The 19,991-nt window shown below is 40.8% G+C and overlaps 2 protein-coding genes across 4 annotated transcripts; one reads left to right on the top strand and one right to left on the bottom strand.

The window, feature by feature from the left end:
- Window positions 4,970-8,790, top strand: LOC8077195 (transcription initiation factor TFIID subunit 7). Its single transcript, XM_002453333.2, has 5 exons — window positions 4,970-5,202; window positions 7,412-7,545; window positions 7,627-7,746; window positions 7,845-7,905; window positions 8,322-8,790. The coding sequence occupies exons 1-5, from the start codon at window positions 5,079-5,081 to the stop codon at window positions 8,474-8,476; spliced, it is 594 nt and encodes a 197-aa protein (XP_002453378.1). The 5' UTR covers window positions 4,970-5,078; the 3' UTR covers window positions 8,477-8,790.
- On the bottom strand, window positions 13,057-15,177 carry LOC8077194 (proliferating cell nuclear antigen). 3 transcript variants are annotated; one of them, XM_021458684.1, is made up of 5 exons: window positions 14,662-15,177; window positions 14,401-14,577; window positions 14,209-14,297; window positions 13,459-13,535; window positions 13,057-13,357 (listed from the first exon to the last, which is right to left on the bottom strand). In XM_021458684.1, the coding sequence occupies exons 1-5, from the start codon at window positions 14,984-14,986 to the stop codon at window positions 13,306-13,308; spliced, it is 720 nt and encodes a 239-aa protein (XP_021314359.1). In that variant the 5' UTR covers window positions 14,987-15,177; the 3' UTR covers window positions 13,057-13,305. The 3 variants fall into 3 exon arrangements, with proteins under 3 accessions (XP_021314359.1, XP_021314358.1, XP_002451636.1); XM_021458683.1 differs by having other exon boundaries at window positions 13,057-13,364; window positions 14,662-15,176; XM_002451591.2 differs by having other exon boundaries at window positions 13,057-13,535; window positions 14,662-15,170.

The raw sequence follows: 19,991 nt of genomic DNA, 5'->3' as shown, positions 1-19,991 counted from the left end.
AGTTACAACTCAACTTGGCCAACCGACTCAACTGAACTATCAAACTACTCAACTACGACAACAAGGCCAGAAAGTCCTGTCAACTCCAAGCGACGCACACTTGGTCACCGATCTCCCAGCTACGACCAAACTAAGGCAGAAACAAAGAAGCGTCCCAAGCCGCACCAAACACACCCAACAAACGAAACTCCACCCAGGGTCCCGGATCTCCAAGAAAACTATTGCCACAAGCGCGTCGGACTGGGACATCGACCGCAGAACCACTCTGAAACTACTCCTTGGATCTCTGAGGTCCCGAGCTTTCTCCGTCGTCGGGGGTGAGATGGAACAACCGAGCCACTCCGCAGCCTCACCATCATCTCGCCATTGCCAAAATTTCAGCTGTCCCAAGAGCGCTAAACAAGAAGCTTCAGAGATACCATAAAAAACCTTGGCCATCTCCTCCCCCTGTCGGATTGGGACCTCGATATGGACCTTACCATCGCTGTCGTGCCGCGCCGCCACCACTCCACGCCTCCACTGTCCATGGCCAGCCACTACCCGAGCCCCAACCTCCTGGCCCAGCAACCAGGAGCCCCAACCGCACCACCACGGCGCCACTGGAGCCCCCACTTGGCAACAGGCAGTCACGCCGCCACGACGCCACCGCCTCCACCAAGCTAGCCACTGCCGGCCACGCCACCACGACGCTGCCGACGCCCAATGCAACCGGCCGAGTAGGTGGGACACACCAAGATGACGCCTCCAAGGAGGGGAACGACGCCCAAAGGCGCCGCCGTCATCGTGCCGGTAGATCCGGCATGGCTTTCGCCGGTGCGGCCCCCCACGTAACATATAGCACACAGCCGAGGGGGAACTCACCGAGTGCGTGCCACCACCAACTGCAGACGCCGCTGCAACCCCACCACCACCACGCCGACGCCTCCACCACCAGCACGGCTGACGCCCCAGCACTGAGGACCACCGAGGGCAACGCCCCAGCACCTCCACCGAAACCGGCAATGGCGGCCGAAACGCCGTCAAGCAGACCTGGCGAGGGGAGGGGGACACGAGCTGCACAACCACGCCCTGCAACCGGCCAAAGAGGCCGGCAGAGCCCCTGATGCGCCGCCAGCGGAGAGGGACACGTGGATCCGTGCGCCAAGGCACGCCGCAGGGCCAGCGTCGACGGATCCACCCAGCCGGCGGCCGGATCCTCCCTCCACCACTGCCGGAACGCCGCCATTGCGCTGCAAACGTGCCGCCGTCGCCAAGCTTGTCGGGCGCCGTCCCGCACCGGATCCCTCGCACCTGGGGGAGAGGCCCCGCCGCCACCATCCTCGGGGGCCACGAGGGGCCTCCCGGGAGCCCCCTCCAGCGGCGGCGAGGCGGGATGGAGCGGGGGACCGGCGAGGCGGCGGCGCTAGGGTTAGCCGCCCGGGTCGCCCTGCGGGGGACGAGCGGGGGCCGAAGACTCCTGTGAAACCTTTTCTTTGTTGGAGTTTGTTTTTTTATGGTTTTGGCAAAAATCCTAGAACGCCAAATACTTTAAGCAAACTGTTGGAGTTGCTCTGGCTTAGGTCAATCCCAACCTATAAAATAGAATGGTTTTTAACTATGGTGTCGACTAAATAATATGTTGACGTGACATTATTAGAATTACAAAAGGTAGAGAAATGATTTCTTATACAAGATAGGAAGAGATATAATAAGGGGTTATAGGACAAAGAAGACACATGATTAGTCAAAAAAAAGACTGACATCGCTTACTATTGAAAGATCAACACTGTTAAATTCTGAATCTTGAAACAAATTTAGAAAAATATAAGCACCGATGTCAAGTAAAGAACTTGAATCCTAGAAACCAGAGTTTCACGACAAAAAACCTAACAAAATGAACTACATTTAATTTGTATACTATCTCATCATTTTTGCATTAAGATTGCTCTTACCTTATTTAAATGTTAGAACGCGCTGGATTACATGACAGAGGGAGCAACGATGTTCATATATATATATTTTTTTTAAAAAAAGTAGAATTGGGCACTTTTGAAATTATAATAAGAACTTTTAAATATCATCTGACCGGCGTCGTCGTCTGTCACGAGCTTCTCGTGGCCGGCACACCTAACAAATTAATATACGCCCATATCGTGCATGCCCAATACACTTGAAGGTCTACGGTTCAGGAAGGTTTCCTGTGACGCAGGGCACTGTGAGCCAACCACGAAGGACAACCTCCTTTTTTTCCTTGTCGACCAGACAAGGTACATGACCTCGACACGGACTGTGTGCGTTTTCTTTGTCTATGGGCACGAAAGGTCGTAGCTGAAATAGAATCACGAACAAATAAAGTGGCGGTGCACAGTGCTCCGGCCGCCTTACAACAAGAACTTGCTGACGTAGTCATTCATATTATTTATTTACTTTTCAATATCAATTATTGAACTAGTATATATAATACCTATAAAGAAAACCGTTTGGACAAGATTTGGAACAAACATTGAGAATATAAATTATAAATAATTTTTAAGTTGTTGAGTTTAGAAATATAAAAACCATATAAATAAATTTGTTTTGAAAAATACTTTTATAAAAATATACATATATCATGTTTGATAAATATTTTTTATAAAAATAAAAAGTCAAAGCTAGACTTTGGAGACCGTATCATTATTCTCAATGACTTTCTTTATGCGTATAGAGGGAGTATATTGTTGTAGTGGACTTTATAAAATCCACTTGCCAGAGCCTGCCTATGCCGCTATGCAGCGTGTCAGTTGGTGTCGAATAAAGGCTGCATGCAACTAGATACTGGAAGATGGAACCACCAATAATTGTTCTTTTATTTGCAACAATGCTTATTATAAAATGGTTGTTAAATATTTCGGTATAAATATATAATTTTAAGAATAAACATATGCTGCACTTGACTGAATAAAAGCTAGAATAATTTAATTAATATCCAGAAAATAGAAGTAAAATACATATCCAAAAGAACAGGAACATCTATATAGGCCTTGTTTAGTTTTTAAAAAATTTACAAAAATTTTCAGTTGAACAATATTTATCAAATACAAACGAAGTGCTATAATATTTATTTTTCAACAAAAATTTGGAACGAAACAAGGCCATAATTCTAGATAGACTCGGGCTTTTGGAGCCGTCTTAGCAGCCAGGTAGCTGGCATCGGCATGACAATCAGGGCGTGCCCCCTGTCCTTCAAATGTCAAATGACAGTTGGCAGGTGATGATATTCCATTTCGGAACGCATCGCCATGCATATCCCGGTTTGTGTACTGTATATTGGATTTAACAAAACACTGCAAATTAAAAGCCAGACGGAATTGCACATGCATGATGTATTTTAATTTGAAATGATGATCGTTCCCGGTGCGGTGTGACACAAATTAATAATGTTGATGATGATTTTGCTAGCTCAATCCAACTTTAACATGCTATATGATAGACTTTGGGGTTTGCACTTTGCAATGCACCAACAAGGCAATAAGCCTTCTTTGGGCCCTGTTTGGTTGTTCTTGTCTTTTAACACCTATCACATCGAATGTTTGGATACATACATAGAGTATTAAATATAGACTATTTACGAAACTAAAAACATAAAAGCAACTTCAACATATATGTTATTCATGTTATCTAGGCTATTTTTATATTTTAAAACAAAAAAATAAAGTCCAACAGGTGTGCTATCTGGTTTGCTAAAATAGCAAGTTTACTATTCCTAAACTTTCGCTTGTCATATATAGCATGTCGTCCTCACTAGCTATCCTATACAAAGACTATTGTGAAACTCTATGTTTTGAGTGAGTTTTTTTTTATTTTACACAATGGCTAAATCTTGTAGTTTAGAGTATAATTTTACCTGATCTCTTGGAGATACTCTAACTAGAGAATAATTTGCAAGACGAATCTTTAAAGCCTAATTGTTCCTAATGCAACCATTCTAACTGAAGATCCACTTGAAGTGCTGGACTTTCAATAGTGTGTAATCTTCTACTCATGAAGATGTTGATTGTGTGCTGAGATAGCACACCTGCAACTTTTGTCATGCATAAATAATTATGTACTTTGGATGCCACGGTCTCATCAGTTAGAATGGTTGCGTTAGGAAAAAAAATTATACATTTTCTACCAAGCAATGAGATCAAGAGCTCTTTCGTACGAAAGCATAATGAACTTGGATGATGATATTGATCCTTTTCACTTGAGATGGCAATGGTTGTCTTACTTGAGTTGTCAGCCAAGCGAACACACTGAAAAGTCCTAACTGAAAGTACTATTTACTGATTTATTGTTTGATAAAACATTACTGAATGACTGGTGAGCTAAAAGTATTGTTCACTGATTTGTTGTGAGAGAAAAATATTGTTGTATATAGAAATAAAGGTAATGGTAGATATGACTTTTATTTTTGAGTCGATGATCTGCACTTGGAAGTTAGCTATATGTTATATAACTATTATTTCTCATGAATGAAACCTCTCATGTGTGCTGGATGTCAGTTCCATTAGAGGGTGTAGATCGCTTATGTACCATATACTCACAACAACCATGTCTTTCTATAATTTATCTAATTTGTTCTATGTAATTTAAAATTGTTTAATGTTGTTGATTGATCCAAAAGTAAAATGTCAGATCTTAATTCTTTGTTAGAGTATAATAAAATTATTAGGAAGATGTTTGATAAAGGGGTGCTTGGATCTGGCGAAGGACGCATAGGTCAAGCTGTTTAGTTGGTAAAATTTTTTTAGTTTTGGCAATGGTAGTATTTTCGTTTGTATTTGATAATTATTGTGCAATCATAGACTAGGCTTAAAAGATTTATCTTGTAATTTATAGACGAACAATGCAATTTGTTATTTTTTTACTATATTTAATACTCTATACATACGTTGTAAGATTTGATATGACAAAAAATATTGAAAACTTTGCAAAAAATTGTGAACTAAACAGCCTCCTATTCTCGATTAGAGTACTCTGTTTCTTCAGTTACCCACTGTCTCTTCCTGATTAGTGTTATTTCGCTTGAATTGGATACAAAGGTTCGATTCCACCGTCCCAGTGGATTTGGGACTGCGATGGAGGAGCAGTTCATCCTCCGCTTGCCGCCATCCGTGGCGGAGCGGATCGAGCGCCTCATGAATGAATCCGCCGCTGCCTCCTCCAACCCCGACGAGGCCTCCCTGGACCTCTCCTTCTCAGGTTAGGTTCCCCAACTCCGCCGTCTCACGCCCTCGGATCCTGCTCCCTGTCTTCGAAAACCTAGCGTGTACCGGCCTTTTGGAAACCGCGGCTCATGAATTCGCTGCTGGGGAATTACGTGTCTGTAGGCTGTTAAACGGAATGCGTGAGGCTGGTAATCGGTGGTAGGTTGGTGGCTCCCTGCTCTAGATTGCCACAGCTCGTGGGGAGTTTGGCTTGGGCATGCCGGGGTCCTGCCCTTGAATTCTTAGCACTACTAACTGTTCTGTTGTTCGCAATAGTTGGAACAAGCGACGCTGTTAAATAATTAGAAGCCAGAGATCACACACTACATTACGCCTGTCCTGTTTGGTGACTGAGGTTATTAGGATGGTTGTTGTTCTTGCTCCAGATTTTGTGGTGATAGGTTTATGTGTGGTGCTAGACTGTTTTAGTTTATTATTCAATTGGCGTTGGGATTATTGACTTAGCATGGATCAGCTTGCTTGTGGATTTAAGAGATTGTTCATTGGAAATTCCTTGAAGAGCTTAAGTATGTATATGTTAGTCCATCAGAATAATAGGGCTGTTTCATAGTCGACAGTCAAAGCATATCTAAACAAAACATTCTAAGCTTGTGTTTTGGTTCAAGGCAGCAGTTTCTGCATTCTGATTGCTTTACCTTTAGATAAGCCTTGATGTTAATCACGTATGGAAGATCCTTTTACTATCGGATGAGATGGTCAGCATTTACCAGCGGATGTAATAATTTAATGGTGAATAATTAAAATTTAGGAATGCAAATGTTATGATTCATGTTTTTTGATAATTGTACCTTTGCAAATCATGTTTCCCTGTGTTTAATGGTTTCTCTTTTTTCTTACATAAGTTTAATGTTTGGGAGCTCAATCTCTGATCCAGAGAAATTATGAAATAATTACATTGCAATTGGTAGTCTCAGAAATAACTCGAGCAGTAAGTATAAGGCATGGCCTATTTTCAACTGTTTAAAGCAACTTTTCTTAGATTTGAAGGAATAGATCAGAAAAGTACCTTTTCAGTTGAGCCTATTTCTGGCCATTCAGATGGGATTGGCAGATGGTCAATCATCCCGACATAATGATTTAGAGTGGTCAGTGAACCTGATGATGCAAAAGAGCTAACCTCTCTTTGTCGATTACCAGCTTAGGAAGAGCTATAAGAACCTATCTGCAATCCTCCCCCGGGGATAACGGCACTCTATCTAAATTTATCAATACATTCCCTGTCAAAGAAGAGGACATATTCAAATGCTTCCTTCCATAAATACTTGGGAAGCGGAAAGGAGGGGGGCCTCTCTTACTCCTCTAGGAGTAAGGGCAGTAAGTAACTCATTGCTTGAGCATCATCAGTCAGACGAGATGGCACTGACTGTAGGGACCGCACCTATGCTGGAAGGAAGCAGCCTACTGGGCAGGATGCCATGGGGAGCCTGTCCTGTGACTGACGCTATTTGGGAAAGGGCCCCTCTGGGGGTTTGATTAAGGTATAGGCAGTGGTATTGAAAAAATCGCCAAAATTTTCAAATTTGTATTTTCAGATAAAATTATCCAAAAATAGCTCAGTTAAAAGAGATGGAATGTTGCCAGCTATAAAAAGTTTGAGGAAGGCTCAACCAACTACTTTCGCCTTCGGCGCGGGACAATTCACACCCCAAAGAGCTGAAGCTGTTTCATAGTGGGCATCCTAAGTCCTTATTATAAAGCTTTTGGCTTGAGAGTTTTTTTTAGGAATTTTTAGCTTGAAAGTTGACACAAAGATGATATGATTTTTTGGATATGACATGTGCCTTGGTGCTTATTTAGTACTCCATCCCAAATTATAAGACGCTTGACTTTTTTGAGCTCAAGTTTGACCACTCTCTTATTTAAAAAATTTGTGCAAACATAATCAAATTTAAGTCATTCTTGAAGAACTTTTATTAATAAACCAAGCCACGATAAAAGAAATGATATTTTGCACAAATTTTTGTATAAGACGAGTGATCAAACTTGGTGACAAAAAAGTCAAACGTCTTATAGTTTTGGATGGATTGAGTATGTTTTTCTCCCCCTCTAGTGACAGCGAAACACTATGGCCCGTCTTACTTGTGAGCATACAACTTGAACTAGATTGCACCTGATGTATCTTTAAGAATTGAAATTTAGAACTTTTGTCACCCTGTGGGTTGACGAGATATCTGTTCCTATAGAGGATGGAAGAAATGGTACATTTATGATCGGTAATGAGAGCTTTCCTGCATCTCTCTTGGATCTACCTGCTGTGGTGGAGTCGTACAAAACATATGATGATTCTGTACTAATTAAAACTGCTGATATTGGTCAGGTAAAAGTGCATGTATCCCTGTATGTCACCTATTTATTAAATTTTATATCCAATCATCTGCTGAAAAACAAACTGAAACAGATGATTATGGTAAGGGAAGAAAATGATCCTCCTCCAGAAGGAGTTGAATACAAGCATGGGCTTACTCCTCCAATGAGGGATGCACGCAGGCGACGTTTCCGCAGAGAACCAGACTTGAATGTATTAAAATGAATTGCCCTCTAGCTCTGTTACTCAAGTTCATGTTCATAGAAACACTTTTAGGTGGAACCCTGATTCTTCCTTGTACAATTTTGCAGGCAGAGCTGGTTAACCAAGTTGAGAAGCATCTTATCAATATCATGCATGGAGTATCTGTCAGTATCCCTTTTTTTTCTCCTTTCACTTGCTAAATGCTAGCATGTGTTGCATTCTAGCAGCTGGAAAAAAATGGTATATACTATATAGTACTCTTTTTACTATTTATAAGGTCTTAGGTTTTCTCAGTATTATTTGGCTACTCTACATGGAGTATTGGATTACCCTCCCTCTTTGACAAGGGTAATGATGTGTTTCTTTGAATCTTGTCAGTGTAGTGGCTTCAGATAGATGTTTTGAAAGCTATACACTTAAACACTAGTTATGCTTCTGGATTGGTGGCTTATAACATCCGTAAGTCAATATGCATTTGGTTTGTTGGTTGACGGATTCTCTGTCTATAAGTTTGTTTCAAGCTCTTCTTTTTCTTCTTTTTGCAAATTCTCTGTAAATGTGTATTTTTCCTTGACTATCAATAGATCAGAACGCCAGTGTGATAGGAGGTGAAGAAGGTGGTGATCGTAAGAAACCTCCAGTAGCTCGTGCAGCCAAGCAGCCTGGTGTTCAAGAGCCCGCCGCAAACGGAGGGGAAGCAGAACCTGAGAGGAGCGACACTGATGAGTCAGAGAACTGAAGTGGACCTCAACTTTGGAATCTAAATAAATCACAGTGTATATATTTGTAACAAACAAGATGTTCGCCGTTCGCTCATGCATGCATGTTTTTTTTTACTGTTACGGTAAACAAGATGTGTCGTTGCTAATGCCGAACAAGATGAAGATGCGACACGGTGCTAATGATGTCCTTAGAGCATCTCCGGCAGTTGGAGAAAACTTGAACTCAAAAACTAGGAGAGATACAAACATGTTTTGGGGTTTTGAAGGTCTTCTCTCTAGCAGAATGAGAAAATTCAATCCTCAATAAGAAAAATAGTAAATTGGACGAAAAGTCTCTCCTTTATTTGAGTGGGTGGCTAGGATCTGAGGGACTGAGAAAAAAAATCATTGGGATTAGGTTTGGTGAACTGTTGGAGTTACGAGAACTTCAAAATAATAGCTTTTTCTCATTAGGGGTTAGGAAAGGGGACTGCTGGAGATGCTCTTATTAGCTTTGATTTCTTTTATTTGCACAGATCGTGTTGCCCGGAGTATGGACTCTTATTATGGATGGATGCGCTCCATTGGCGGTCTGTTGTGGCCATAGCTTAGCTATACGTATATATGTCCAACGGGCTGTATCAGCCTAGCCCGTCGCCATGTCGGGCTATGCCGACCCAGCTCAAAGTCGTGCCTCAGGATCATTGTGCCTATGTCGTGCTCGTTTCTAGCCTTCGCCCCGAGGCATAGCCTGTGGGCCGCGGCACAGCCATTTTCAGCTGGCCATGTGTAAGGTCTAAATGGCTAGAGGGGAGGGTTGAATAGCCTAAATTCTACGAACTCAACTAAACAAGTATGTTAGTAAAACCAATGGCGAAGCAATTCTAGCACTAGCACAATTAAGCTATGCAAGCCACCTACACAAGTCTAGTACAAGGCTAAACACAAACAAACAACAAGGCACAACATCTAGCTCTACTCCTTAACCTAGAAACAAAACTACACAAGCTAAACTACTAGCAAGGTAAGCAAGTAACTAAAAGAGTGAGTGAGGATCCTTATACCGAAGTTGAAGAGTAGAGGTATAATCAAGAATCAATCACAATTGTATACACAAGATGAAATCCTCGGCAAGAGATGACACACGATTTTTATTAAGGTTCACTTGCTTTCCTGTAAGCTAGTTCTTGTTGTGACGATACACCCACTTGATGGATCATGAGCTAATTGGCAATCCAAAGTAAAAACTTCAGCGGGTGCCGCACATCCACTCACAAGATAGGGATGCTTCAAGCCATGAGTAATCCACTAGAGTAGCCAATTGTAATTTTCCGTGGGAAAGGGTAAAAACTCTCTCATAAATCACTTAGTGAGGCTCGAAACAATTTCCAATCACGAGTCCAACACCACCGCTGCTTCAAGCCGTCTAGGGTGTCGGGAAACACCCAAGAATAGCAAGAAAACCGCAGCCAACTCAAGGATCAAGTGCCACTAGATGCAACTCTCAATGCAATACACTTGGATCTCACTAAATCTCACTAAGATGAGCAATCAAGCAAGAAGATTAGTGGAGAGGGTGTTCTCTAGCTCAAAGTATGCCTCAAGTATTCGGATTGGTAAGAGAAAGCTCCCTAAACCCGACCACCTTCTATTTATAATATTTCACTCAAGGGTTAGCCATTAGGAACAAACTTGGGGGCATCAAACGCTGACGCTTTTCCATCGGACACGGCCCATCGCCTGCCACGCGTGTTAGATCTCTACCACATGTCACTCTTTGAATGTGAACCGTTGAACCTCAACGATAACTAAGAACTCACCGAACAACTAAAGCGCACGTCGGACGGGCCACCTCACACCGGACGCTACTTAGTAAGGTTTAAAAACCTTCAAGCTAGCACCGGACACGTCCAACGCTCAGGCATCAAACACACCCAGCATTAGATGCACACGTGCCTAAACACGCCACTATGCCCACGAGTATTGGACGCTCCGACATCGAGGCATCGGACACTCCGATGTGCAAACCAAAATTCGCCTGCCTATGCTACACTCGTCGGACACGGCCTTAGCGTTCGATGCTGTCTAACCCAGCGTCTGATGAGTGTTTCTCAGTGAGAAACACTCGCGCGACTTCGCCGAAACTTTCCTCCGGCGTAATGTAAAATAGGCATTCTATTTCCACGGAAACACTGAATCCCGCTGAGCTCGACGGGAGCGGGAGAGGATTCCAAACCCTATCTACCCCTCAAATTTCACCTCCTTTGCAAATGTGCTAACACCACCATGTGCATGTGTGTTAGTAATTTCACAAATATTTTCTTCAAAGGAGTTATGTTAGCACTCTGCTAGATCCTAATGCATATACTCAAGATGTTGACCCAGTAGCATTTGATTCATGAGATGATCGTGATTTTCCCTCTTGATAGTCGGCTATCTATCCTAAATCCGGTCAATCACTTCTCTACTCATCTTAGACCGAAAAAAGCAAAACCCTATGGTTATACCTTTGCCTTGATCACTTTACTCCTCGTCCATCTCCAAGTGCTTGATCACCATGATCTTCATTTACATGTTCATGATCCATCTCTTTGTGATCATGCATGTGATCATCATTCTATGCCACTTTACTCCTTCATTACTCGTATTGCTATGCCTAACTCAAACCACTTTAACACAATGTTATTAGTAACTTGGTGCCATTAATTACCAAAATCAAACTTGGGCTATCAATCTTCTCCTTTTTGTAATTGATGACAGCCATCACAAAGATATAAAGTGAAATCATATTGAATTTGAATTGCTTGTCCAAAACTTATAATCATGAAACAAGATGGGATAAACACTTCAATCTCTCGAGCTCTGTTCAGTGCGTCACTGCACTTTTCAGAAACTTCTCTTCTACTGAAGACAACAACAAACATAACAACTCTTGACAAATCATTATCACTATGTTTGAATACTTGGTGGTTGCAACTCTGTGTGTTGTAGAGCTGATCAGAAGTGCTATTTAGGCTACATTTGTACCGTCCATGTTTACTACTAGTGGCAGGGTGCGCGCCTTCGCGCGCCCGTGTGCATGAATGCTTCGATTTGCTATGTAATCTATATTTCTTATATAGATAAACCCCACTAGGCGCGCGTCCGTGTGCATGAATGCTTCGATTTGCTATGTAATCTATATCTCTTATATAGATAAACCCCACTAGCTAATTCTCTTGACATGCAAAGCATCCACATCATCATCCACTTGAGCATCCCATAAACTAATCTCTATTGCTATGCAAAGCGTCCACATCAACATCCACTAAATCATCCCACTAATACATTACCCCACCATGCAAAGTGTTCACATCATTATCCACTAATAAATTGAACTAACACATATCATTTATCTTGCATCTATGTTATTCACATTAGCAAACCAAATCATTTTATGCTAGAATACTAAAAATCATCCACTAACATATATTATGATAGTATAATTTTACTGGTAATTCCCGCAGCAACGTGCAGAGCATTCTCCTAGTTTATATGCTTTTGGAACCTGTGGATTATAACATGTTGTGGTTTAAATAAAATAACATGGAATTTAGGTTGGAGCAGACAAATAACAGTGTGAACATGGATCAACTACATAGTTTACTTAAGCGGTCCGTAGGTTTAGTTTACATAGTGATCGCATTTCACATTAGAAAATCACATAGTCTAAACTTTAACATAGAGGTAGATTACATAATAGTTGATGTAAAGTGCTTTTGTACATAGAGCAGAGGAAGAGCTCAGGGCTCATTGTTTTATGACTTGGCTTGGGATCCCTTCTCATCTTGCTGACGTTGGTTCTTCAGTCTGAATATAGACAGTGTTGTATCAGTGGATTTAAGTCTGAACTGTATAACACATATATAAGTTTTCGAAGGTAGGTAGTGTGCCTAAAGAATCAAGCAGCAGCACCGTTTACTGTTAGCACCCCCTTTGTTTTTGAAAAATGACACCTCCTTTTTTCTGAAACCCTCTTTTTTTTCCTCTTAAAGAGCCAAAATGATTTTATGACTCAAAAAAAAAAAATTATGGCGCCCTCGACCAACCTGTGTTCCCCTAAGAACTCCGGCCTCGTTAGGGCCTCCTTTTTGGGTGTTTATGAAAGCAAAAAAAAAAATACCAAAGGCAAAGGCATATCAGTCCAACAATCCATATGAAGCAGGAATGGAGGCAAAGATATACAGGGCGCAACGATTGTTTGTTACCTGAGGACAGGAAAACGCCGTAAATGTTAGCCTCATCCCAATAAAGCCGTAGAGTGCCCGTGGAAACCAACTTGGCCCAAACTGCCTTTCCAAGCACGGCGCGGCAGGGCACACACTCTGCCTAGTGTCATATATCCTCTAGCTAAAACTTAGACATTGAAAAATAGCTAATATTCAAAATTTAAATGTTGACAAATCCTATCTAATTCATTTCATTAAAATTAGGGGATGAATTAACCAATGCCCAAGAAATTAGCCACTTGCCGCGCATCTTTCGCTGAAGAGCGGAAATCAGGACTGCCGCTCAGTCTCTCCAAATTTACGGGAGTAAAAGAAACGAAAGACACATTTTTGCCCTCCCAACAAATAAATTGTGTGACCGGATCAAACAGCACAGTATATACCAATGCACAAAGCACAAATCCACTCATCTAAATTCACTGTAAATCCAAAGACTCATAGCAGATACTGATACAAGCAACTGAAACTGTCTGGCTTAAACAGATGAGACATAACATCTTTTTTGCTTGCAAACAATAGTCAAGCAATTGATGGTGGAAAGACAAGGCAACATGACCATATGTATCCCCGCTAGTCATTAGTTCTGCATCCCATCTACCTCATTCTGCAATTTGATCCTTGGCGCCACGTAATATCTGATGCGGCCCATCTCTGTGATCTTGTACTCGAACAGCACGGGTAGCTCGGGTGAAAGACTGATAGTCACTTGTTGATCAGACTGGGTACACATCTTGGAGAAGGAGTTCACGTACCTTAGGTCAAAGCTCAGGGAAACCTTTTCTTTCATCTCTATAAGGGTAGGTTCTTCTATAAGGGTAGGTTCTTTTGGCTGCATTGATACAAACATGACCCATTAACTAGTGCACATATGCATAAACAGGATCCATTCTACAGTATTTCTTAAAATAGTAGTTGAATGGCACAGGATACTAAAGATGTTACTCCATATGATAGAACCAATTGAAATTACAGAATAAACAGATGGTAATCTGCACTGCAGAGTAGTAAACCACCTCCACCCAGATTTTACAGTTAAGAAGGAAATAAGCAATAACTAAAAAAACAAACGCCTAATTCAATCCCATTTACCAATACCAATGTAATCAACCAAATGAAGAGCCATGTTCTGCTTTATGAAATATGTAGACAAATTAACAAATCTAGTTATACAGACTAAACTAATACTCCCAACACAAAAGAGCAACATTAGCAAACAAAGTGAATTAGCAACTCAACACGGTATAGTGAGACAACGAAATTCTAAGCAGTATGTATGCATGTTCTGCTAATCTGGTGTCTATCCACCAGACAGGCTAAAAAAGGTAACCTGGGTGAGGAACCAAGCAGAATGCACACTTGCTAACAACATTAGGGCATTAAGAATCGACAACACATCACTGATATGATTGTTCACTGCATTTCATGTTACAGTCACATACAGATATTCAGAGGATGATATCCATTCTAATTTGAGGGGCTAAGAGGGTCAAACCGGTAAGTACCTTGCCAACAGTGCAAAAAATTGTTGAGGTCCCAGCTTTTCCCGAAGTGAAGAAGTCGACACGCTCCTTATCCACTGAGATACTGGCAACTAGGGCAGGAGATGGAAATGGTTCAAGGTACAGAATTAGAATCCTCCATGCGCAACAGCAACAGTTAGCCTTATAAATGACCAAGTAAAATCTATGGAGTACCAGTGTCCCTGTCCTCTCTGTCCCCGACGCTGCTGAGCTTCTTGCAGATACGCATAAACTTGGCAGAGGGCATGCGGACTATGGCCTGGTACTCGGATTCCGGGATTTCCGGGATTTCGCAGGGCATGCGGTTGATGTCCACGAAATGCAAATCAAAATACGAAATCTCACCAACCTCTGTTCATTTCCACAAACCCAAAATCAGCACAGGGTCAGGGCAAAGAGCATCTAGCGCAAAAGACGTGTGGGTCCCGCACTTACTGGGCGACTCGAACACGAACATAACGGTGTCGGGGCAGCCATCCACCTTGATGGTGAGGATGTCGTCGTTGTTGGCGCAGCGGAAAACATTGGCCATGTCGGCGAGGTTCAGGCCCATGGAGAGGTCGCGGTCGCAGAGGTAGTGATTGAAGGCATCGGCACGGAGGAGGAGCGCGACGAGCGCGGCGCCGCTGGTGTCCATGGCCTGGAGCTCAAAGCCCGTGCCGGAGAATTCGAAGTTGACCTCACTGGACAGGTCGAGGACGCTGAGCGCCTCCAGGACATTCTTGAGGGAGGCCGCCTGCACCAGCCGCAGCTCCAACATGGTGGCGGGGACGGCCCGACGGCGGCGGCGGTGGCGTAGGGGAAGATGGGGAAACCCTAGCTAGGATCTGGGCGGGTGCGAGGAGGGGGTTTGGGAGGGGAGAGTGGCGGAGGGGGATGGAGGAAGGAGAAAGGGACGGCCCGGCGGCGGTGGCGTAGGGGAAGACGGGCGTCTTAGGGTCCGATCAACGCGCCGAGCAGCGGGCGCCAAAAAAATTTCCTAAAGTTATGCGCGCCAATAAATTTTTAGGCCTTGTTTTGGGTTTTCACATACCGTAACATTTTCGTTTTTATTTGGCAATTATTATTCAATTATAAACTAACTAGATTCAAAAGATTAATCTCGTGATTTATAGATATATTATATAATTAGTTTTTGTTTCATTTTTATATTTAATACTCTACTAGCAAATATGCCCGTACGTTGCAACGGGAGAAAAACATCAATCTATTTATATTTATTCTTTTTATAAAATTTAAATTTCATAATTTATTTTATTGATAATCATGACATCTATGGTATTAGATAGTTAATATTTACAATAATATATAGCTTGGAGACATATTTATTTAATAATAAAAATAGAAATTAGGCAAATTTTATCTTACTCTAGTATTATCTCTTAATATACTTCAATATTATATTAAAACATGAGAAGTTTGTTGCTAGCTTTAGTTTTTTATTTAGATTATGATTCCTATAAAATATGATATATCAGTTAAATGTATGTATATTATGAACACATAGGCTTATGAAGTGTTCATATAACGTAACAACACATCGTGCAAAAGTAGTGAAAACATCTTTTTTATATTTTTACATACTTAAATTGATTGTAAACTATTTAGCAAGCATAAACTTAGGTAATTAGTAAATCAGTGAGATATGCAGGAATGGTGCTAAAACTTTTACCACATACCAAGCATCACATTAAATAGGCTACCATAAAATTTTTATAATAATTAGAGCAAGATAACTACAATTTCAATTTTACACTAAAAAGCATAGGCAAGCATCTCCAACAAAAAAATATACTAAAATTTGTGATATTTTTTGTTTACTATATAGATCTACATATGTGGAGCTCAACAAAATTTGTTTTGTAATTTTTAAATTTTTCTATGAATTTTTACGCATTTGCCCATTTTCAACCGAATTAAAGAATAAAAGAAAAACAAATTAATAGAACAGACATTTTGCATCTATTTTCTATTTATTACATAGATTTACATATGTGGAGCTGAACAAAATTTGTTTTGTAATTTTTAGATTTTTATATGAATTATTACATATTTATTAATTTTCAGCCGAATTAAACTAATAGGATATAGGATATTTTGTTTTGGGAACCTTGAAAGAAAATCTATTTTCTTTTTCTTTTCTACAAGCGGATGGCAGAGGCTAGCGATTCTTCCGGGGACACAAAGGCTAGCGATCGTTCCCACGACAGTAATAGAAAATTTTATATTGGAAACCTTAGAAAATATTCTATTTTTCTTTTCTCTCCTACCAGCGTTAAACAGACGGAGGTTTCTAGGAAACGGAAGACGGACAGGCACAGGCGGAGGTTTCCGGGCAACGAAAGACGAACAGGGCACCAGACTAATATTGGCAGACTGAAATTTTCCCTCAAATATACCCATGCGTTACAATGGAAGAAAAACATCAAATGACCCTAGAAAGTGATGACATGATGTTATATATCTATTTATATTTATCCTTTTTATAAAATTTAAAGTCCATAATTTATTTTATTGATAACCATAACATCTATGGTGTTAGATAGTTAATATTTACAATAATATGTAGCTTGAAAACATATTTATTTAATAATAAAAATAGAAATTAATTAAACCTTATCTCACTCTAATATTACCTTTTAATATACCTCAGTATTATATTAAAATATGAGAAGTTTGATGCTACCATTATTTTTTATTTAGATTAGGATTGCTATGAAATATGAATCAAGCATCACATTAAATAGGCTACCATAAAATTTTTATAATAATTGGAGCAAGATAACTACAATTTTAATTTTACACTAAAAAGCATAGGCAAGCATTTCCAACAAAAAAATGTACTAAAATTTGTGATATTTTTTATTTACTGCATGGATCTACATACATAGAGCTGAATAAAATTTATTTTATAATTTTTAGATTTTTCTATGAATTACTACGTATTTATCAATTTTCAGCTGATTTAAAGAATAAAAAAAAAGTAAATTGGAGATTTTACATTGAAAACCCTAGAAAAATTTTTATTCTTTTTTGTTTGAAGTAATAGGATATTTTGCATTGGGAACCTTAGAAAGTTTTTTATTTTCTTTTTGCTTTTCTATACACGTTGGAGGGAGGAGGCTAAGCAAACCGAAAGCTGACAGGAGAGCGGAAGAAAATATTAGGGCCAGACTGAAATTTTGGGCTTTTTATAGATAGGTATAGATATATATGTCACAAGATTTGATGTGATGAGAAATCTAAAGTTTTTGAAAAAACTTTTTAAAAACTGGACAAGGCCAGTTGTTTCCATATCTCTGCGCCGGCAGCAGTCATTGCACCTAAGATCTGACACCGATCACGCAGGGCGTACCTCCGACTTATTAACCGAATGTGTCAGTTATTTAGTGATGTTGCAACAATACTTTTTATCATAACTTATTAACCAAACGAATTCTAACTTTCAAATTGATTAAAAAATCATAACTAACAAACTAAATATCTAAATAAAATTTTGATTACATCATCAGATTTCTTACAACAAATCCTTCAAACTAAGATCCATATGGATATATTTCGATAAAATTTTATTAATGAATATTTATCATATAATGTAATACAGATAATAACTAGAGCAAAGCATAACAAAAAAAAATAAAAACATGTAACAAAGAAAAATTAAAATAATATCATATGGATATTTGTAAAACATCCTAAAATATAATATAGAACATCACAATATGTAGTAAGTGAACGTTACTAAATACACCATAGAACATCACTAAATAAATTATAGAACACGCATCACATATATATTGTGTGAACATCACTAAATACATTATAGAATACTATATGTGTACTACGTAAACATCGCTAAAGTACGTTGTAGAACATCACATATATATTACGTAAACATCATTAAAATACGTTATAGAGTATTGCATATAATTATATGAACATCATTAAATACACTATAGAACATCACTAAATACATCATAGAATATCACATATATATTATGTAACACATCACTAAATATATCATAAAACCTCACATTATATTGTGTGAACATCATTAAAAATTTGATATAACATTACATATATAGTATGAAAACATCACATATATATTACACAATCATTGCAAAATATATCATAAAACATTACAAGTATACCTCGTGAACATAAAAGAAACATCATATAACATCACATATATGAGACGTGAACATAAAAAAATAGATCATTATTACATGAATATACAAAAACAACATAAAACACCATAAAATAATATAAAAATAAAAGAAAAAGAAATAAAAGAAAGGTACTACTAAAAGAAAGGCCTAAGCTTCACACAAGAAAATAAATTAGCTAAGACATATACTAATTATAGGTACTACTACTAAAAAAAGAAAATAACAAAGAAAAAAATCTAAGACATTTTTGGGCTAGCAATGGCCAACAACCTAGGTGGCTAACCAGGCACGCAGCTCGGCGGCCATCTAGGCACGGGCTAGCTAATCAGCAGGGCGTGACCCAGCGGCTAGGGGCAGGCACGGCCCAACCAGCGAGAGAGGAGGGGCATTGGTGCCAAGCTTGGGCCGTCGTGGCCTAGCTGGCCAACCCCCACGCAGGGGGAGCGGTTAGGGGAAACCACTCCAAGTCCAAACACTGTTGTCGTCGTGCGCCATCACTACACCTCCGTCGTGTGCCATAGGCCATCACTACACTGTTGCTGTCGTTGAGGCCTCCTCTTTCCCCTCCCCCTTCCCCCTCCTCTCATGGCGGGCCTCGAGCCCGGCCATGGAGGTCTGCCGGTAGGGCATACCTCGCACATCCATGGCGAGCAGCGGCCACAAGGTCCATCGCTGCGAGTCGGGAAATGGCAGAGCCACCACTACCTGCCCTCCCAAAACCACTCAGAGATAGGGAACTACTTCCCCATGTTCGAGGAAGAGGCGAACCTCGTTCTAAGAGCGTTTTCGGGCGGGAGGAAGGAGTGGCGTTGACAGTTTGCCGTCACGTAGCTGCAGGAGCATCCTCCGGGCGGTGGAGGGGGCGGTTGAAGCGTGATTTTTAGGTCGTAAGTGAAACTAGAGGCCACACCTCTACGCCAATGTCGCGATTAGGAAGCGGAGGGGCAACATGGCGTGCAGTCGTCGATGATGGTGCTAGAGGCAGCAAAGTGTCGGCGTCTGGACTCGGGGTCCAGACACTAACGAGTGATGAATCTGCGTGCCCTCTTAACCCGAATGGTGATGCAAGAGAATACTGGGTTTATACTGGTTCGAGCCTAGGGTGCCCTACACGTCCAGTGAGAGAGTTGGAGCCTGTATTACCTTGCACCCGAGAGTGCTTGTAGTAGGGGAGTACAAGCTAGTTGCGAGAGAGGGGTATGTCCCAGGTCTCGGCTTAGGGAGTGAGTGGAGGTGTACTCAGAGTCCTGAGTTCTCTAACTCTATGTGTGAATTGGAGCTTTTGCTTGTGCGCTATGAGTTGTGTGCTCGTGTGTTGTGCCTGTCCCCTATGGGGTGTCCTGCCTCCCCTTTTATAGTCACAAGGGGTGGCAGGTTTTTACATGTTTAAGTCTGTATTTTATCCTCATTGTGCAGTAGGATAACAGTACCGACCCTGTGGAGATCGACTGCCTCGTCTTTGTGGTGTGGGTGACGGTGTGGTCGTCCCTGTTGGAAGCGTCGCCGAGCGTCGTGGTGGTCGGATCTGAGGCCCTGTGGCTTGTCCTGTAATAGTAGAATAGTAACTGCCAAAGTATGGTTACAGTGGCAGAGGTT

The sequence above is a fragment of the Sorghum bicolor genome, chromosome 4 (assembly GCF_000003195.3).
Source record: "Sorghum bicolor cultivar BTx623 chromosome 4, Sorghum_bicolor_NCBIv3, whole genome shotgun sequence".
Lineage (NCBI taxonomy): Eukaryota > Viridiplantae > Streptophyta > Magnoliopsida > Poales > Poaceae > Sorghum > Sorghum bicolor.
The sequence above is the reverse complement of the archived record's forward strand: the minus strand, read 5'-3'. Positions and strand labels throughout refer to the sequence as shown.